A 5,137-nucleotide genomic window follows, 5' to 3' on the forward strand; every position below is an offset into this window, starting at 1 on the left:
TTGGAAAGCTTCTTTTATTTTTTGGCAGTGGAGGAGGTTAATGCAGAGTCTCATAACTGGTTAAAGTGGTGCAAATAACAAAATAAAGAGTGCTTGGACCTACATAACATCTTATTCAGGGCTCAGGAACATAGCAGAAAGGGGATAGATAGAATGTAAGAGCTGGAGGACAGGGAGGAGTGCTGTGGAACTCTGTTGCTCAGACATGACAAGGCCAGTGCACTCATGAACTCACAGCAGCTGTGGTCATTTGCACATGACCTATACATGACGGAGAAGTCAACACTCTTTTATGATAGGGGAAGGGCTTATGTGGCTACCTTCCTCCCTGAGGAGCTAATGACCATTCATGGCTGCTGGGAGAGGGAAAGCCATTCTCTTCCATGGCACAGCCATTGGTAAGTGAGGAGAAGGTGGGCCTAGGTAGATAAGGGAGAGTGATATGGGGTGCATATGATAGAAATGCAAAATATGTACATATGTATATATAAATATATGAAAAAATAAAAATAAAAAAGCAACTAATTTTTTAAAATAATAAAAAAGGTAGGTAACATCTACTCCCCCTGAAAACATGAACTTATAAACAGTTGGACCTTATTAACTGTGGATAGATCCTCATACAAACGACTTGCTTCTACTTCCAAAACAAAGTTGGATAATGGCTTAGATTAACCAAAGAAAAGACTAAAAGAACCCTGAAGGTATACAGACCTTTGAGATTTAAGAAAAGTTTTTTATTAGTTATGTACACAGTGTGCACACAGCCATGTTGGTACCATCATTAGCCTCCTCCCTGTATCCCGCCCTCTGAAGGGACCCTCCTCGTTGGGGAATGTAGGTTGTGCATTGTGGATTTTTATATAACAAATTCTGTCCATTTTTGTGACAGGATCTCATTTTATAGTCCTGGCTGGCTTGTAATCACTCATTCTGCAGACCAACCTGGCCTTGAACTTTTGAATGATCTTTCCTGCCTCTGCCTCCCAAATGTTGGGTTTACAGTTACATATCATTACATATATCATTACCAGTTCACAAATCATCTTTAAATTATTTATAGTTAACAATTCTTTTTCACATTCTTTTTACAGCAATGAGTAGATGTTTTGTATTGAATAAAACATTTGAGAGCTGAGAGTTCTTTTTCAGACTATTTTGTTACTTAAGAATGGGTTTTCTATAGGCAGCCTCTATCACATCAAAAGACTAATAAATATTTATATCAAGAGACAAGTATGTCATTTAAAAACAAATGTTGGCTGGAGGGATGGCTTAGCAGTTAAGGCACTTGCCTGCAAAGCCAAAGGACCCAGGTTCAATTCCCCAGGACCCATGTTAGCCAGATGCACTAGGGGCACATGCATCTGGAGTTCATTTGCAGTGGCTGGAGACCCTGGTGTGCCCATTCTCTCTCTCTCCCCCCATTTTCTCTGTCAAATAAATAAATAAAAATAATAAAACATTTATTTATTTAAAAAATGCTATTGAGGACTGGAGAGATGGCTTATCGGTTCAGGCTCTTGCCTGCAAAGCCAAAGGACCCAGGTTCGATTCCCCAGAACCCAGGTAAGCCAGGTGCACAATGGGGCACATGCATTTGGAGTTCGTTTACAGGGACTGGAGGCCCTGGTGTGCCCATTCTCTCCCTCTCTCTCTTCCCACTTGCCTATTTCTGTATCTATCTCTCCCTCTCAAATAAAAATAAAATATATTTAAAAATGCTATTGAATACTAACCTTAATAGAAAATCTTGTTTTTGAAGTTTTAATATTGAATACAGGTAAGGAGTCTCTCATCTATAGATAAGGTTAATCACTTTATACCTACTATATTATTTTCTTTTAAAATGTTTTGTAACTACAAAAAAAAACCCAAAATAAAATAAAAAAAGAGCCAGGCGTGGTGGCTCACGCTTTTAATCCCAGCCCTCGGGAGGCAGAGGTAGGAGGATTGCCGAGAGTTCAAGGCCACCCTGAGACTACATAGCTAATTCCAGGTCAGCCTGGACCAGAGTGAGACCTTACCTCGAAAAACCAAATAAATAAATAAATAAATAAAAGAAACAAAAATAAGTATTTTGTAACTAATGGCTCAAGTCAAACATACTATACTTTTTGTTTTATTTTGTTTTTTTTTTCAAGGTAGACTCTTGCTCTATTCCAGGCTGACCTGGAATTTACTATGCAGTCTCAAGGTAGCCTTGAGCTCACAGCAATCCTCCCACTTCTGCCTCCTGAGTGCTGGGATTAAAGGCATGTGCCACCATGATCAGCTTCATAGTATACTTAAAAAATTTTTTGTTGTTTAATTTATTTATTTGAGAGTGACAGACAGAGAAAGAGGCAGAGAGAAAGAGAGAGAGAGAATGGGTGCACCAGGGGCTTCAGCCACTGCAAACGAACTCCAGACACATGCACCCCCTTGTGCATCTGGCTAACGTGGGTCCTGGGGAATTGAGCCTCCAACCTGGGTCCTTAGGCTTCACAGGCAAGTGTTTAACCACTAAGAAATCTCTCCAGCCTCATAGTATACTTTTAATTAAGTAGGAAAATATCATATTACATACATTACTCCTGATGCTCACACCCTTTCCTAATATACTATGTTCTACATATGACCTGGGAAGTGTATATAATAGGTGACATTCAGGTCTTTGTTACTTTTCTAGGTTAACAGACTATAATCAATGTTGTAATGATCTAGTACCAGTCATTGAGTCAAATAACAAAAATTAATTTTGTGATATATATCAGTACATTATTTAATATTAGCAAGAACAATTATTTTTGCATGTTATTCTTTAAAATGTTTTAAAGGGGCACCTTATTTTAAATTATTCATTTTTTACATGTGCATGCATATGTGATGTGTGATGTGTGTTCCTATATGTGTGGCATACTGAGGCAGGGTCTCTCACTTGAACCTAGCACTCACTAATTTAATTAGCTTAGCTATCCAGTTTACCCTGGGGATCCCATCTCTACTTTCCAAACACTAGGATTACAAGTGGGCTGTCACACCCACCCGACATTAATGTGGGTGCTGGGGATCCAAAATCCAATCCTCATGCATGCACAGCAAGCACTTTATCCACTGAGCCATACCCATTGGCCCTAAATTATTCCTTTTGTTGTTTTCAAGGTAGGGTCTTCACTATAGCCCAGACTGGCCTAGAATAATTATTCCTTTTTAAACCAATATGTAATGATTGCTTTTTAGACTAAATGAGTAAGCCTGAAGATTTTAAAAGATAAATCTAAAGTGAATATGTATCAAGAATTTATAGTAAAATAACAGGTTACTAATGTGCTTAAGGTGCTCTCTTCATCACTATTAAATAAATATTTAATAATTTAAATATTAAATAATGACTAGATACAACAAAAAACTGTCTACATATGAATACTATTAATTATAGGACTTGTTTTTTTTATTAAAATGGTAAGAATACAAATAGCTTATATCAGTAAAATACAGTAGCATTCAGGTGTCAACATTAAATCAAGACCCATGGACAGAAAGGAGATGTAAGAGGTTTAGATTGGGGAGGGAAACAACTCATTACTCTAGATAACAGACAGGTGCTACAAGCAAAAAATAAATAAAATAGCAATTAAGTTCATTGCAGTACTTTAATGTTTTTAAAAATACAGATTTTTTAAAAAATCTTACATTCTGGACAGATATATCATCACCTACCTTTCTAAAAATAGTAGGAATAAACACAATTATTTTTTTTAAAATGCATGCTAGGCATTGAGTGGTACAATAGTATGGATTTAAAACCCCAACACACTCCTACTTTCTGCTGCTTTAAAGTTAGATTATGGCATGGAATTTACGTCAGGCTGGTTCCAAAATATGATATTGGGTCCCAGGCCAGTGTTGTTAAACTGTGCCTATTTTGACACAATGTCTCCAGCCATGAAAACATCAATCACAAAGAAAAAATGTAACCAACCAATTATTTGAGATAGCAAGAAAGAAAGGAAATCAGTTTTGTAAAAACACTTTTCCCTCTTTTTTTAAGCTTCTTTATTTACTCCGGATAGTTAACAAAACAGTGCTCAATAGTGAAGTAAGCAGATTTTACACTCACTATGACTGTGTGGATAGAAAGAGCCATATGCATTTTTGTTTGCATACATCATCTCAGATCACTGTGATATGGCACATGAGAACAGACTCAGAGGCACAAAGTCAATAAATACATTTGACATCGTCAAGCATTCAAAAGATAAATGCAATCATATAGCAAAAAAAAAATCCGTTTGTATCTTTGACCTTTCCAAGGACGTGGAGAATCTTTTCATGTCAGAAATCTCTATAGCAAAGATTCCTATAAGAGAAAAAAATAATGCAGACTATTAGGGTTTTAATTCAATCATTTCAGCACGTTTAAAGCTCATTTTCTAAGTGTTATTCCTTCAGTACCTGAGTTGTCGCCCTCACCTCCACAACTTCTGGGGTGGAAAAGAAATTTAATGCATTTTAAAAAAAACCACTATGGAACAGTGTGGTGGTTTGAATAGATAGCCCCCAATATATTCAGCTTTTTGTTTGTAGTTTGCATCTGTAGCCACCTGGCTGGAGGCAATGTAACTGGGTGGATCTTTAGGTGTGGTGGTGGGTTTCAGATTTCAATCTAAAGATATGCAAAGTGTACCTAGCTGGAGTTCCTGAAGTGTGCTGTGCTGTGTGGCTTTTGACTTGTACTTCTCTCTCTCTCTGCTTGGACCTGTGGAGGCAGGCCAGCTTCTTCTGCCACTATGGAACTTTCCCTGGGTCTGTAAGCTTCAATAAGTATCTTTTCCTCCATAACTGTGCCTAGTCTGGAAGTTCATCTCAGTGAACCTGAAGCTGTCTGCAACAAACACTATTTATCTAAAACTAAAAAAGAATGAGGGGCTAGGGAGATGGCTCAGCTAGTAAGAGCACTAGCTGCACAAGCATGAGGAGCCGACTTCAGTCCCTAACATGTAAAAAGTCAAGCATGACCATGCCTGTGTGTGACCCCAGAACAAGAGAATCACTGAGGGTCCCTGGTGAGCCCGTCTAACCACATGAAGGGAGATCCAGATCCAGAAGAGACTAGCTCAGGAAAACAAGGTAGAAGACTGACAGAAGACACCCA

The 5,137-nt window shown here is 38.0% G+C and overlaps 1 protein-coding gene across 1 annotated transcript in view; it reads right to left on the minus strand.

The window, feature by feature from the left end:
* Window positions 1-3,503: 3,503 nt before the first annotated feature.
* Window positions 3,504-5,137, minus strand: part of Tsga10 (testis specific 10) — a 129,380-nt gene continuing 127,746 nt past the window's right edge. The window contains exon 20 of the mRNA XM_045148050.1: window positions 3,504-4,342. Coding sequence (XP_045003985.1) covers window positions 4,318-4,342 — 25 coding nt within the window. The 3' untranslated portion in view covers window positions 3,504-4,317. The remainder of the gene's footprint in view (window positions 4,343-5,137) is intronic.

The sequence above is a fragment of the Jaculus jaculus genome, chromosome 4, assembly GCF_020740685.1.
Source record: "Jaculus jaculus isolate mJacJac1 chromosome 4, mJacJac1.mat.Y.cur, whole genome shotgun sequence".
In the NCBI taxonomy this organism is placed as follows: Eukaryota; Metazoa; Chordata; class Mammalia; order Rodentia; family Dipodidae; genus Jaculus; species Jaculus jaculus.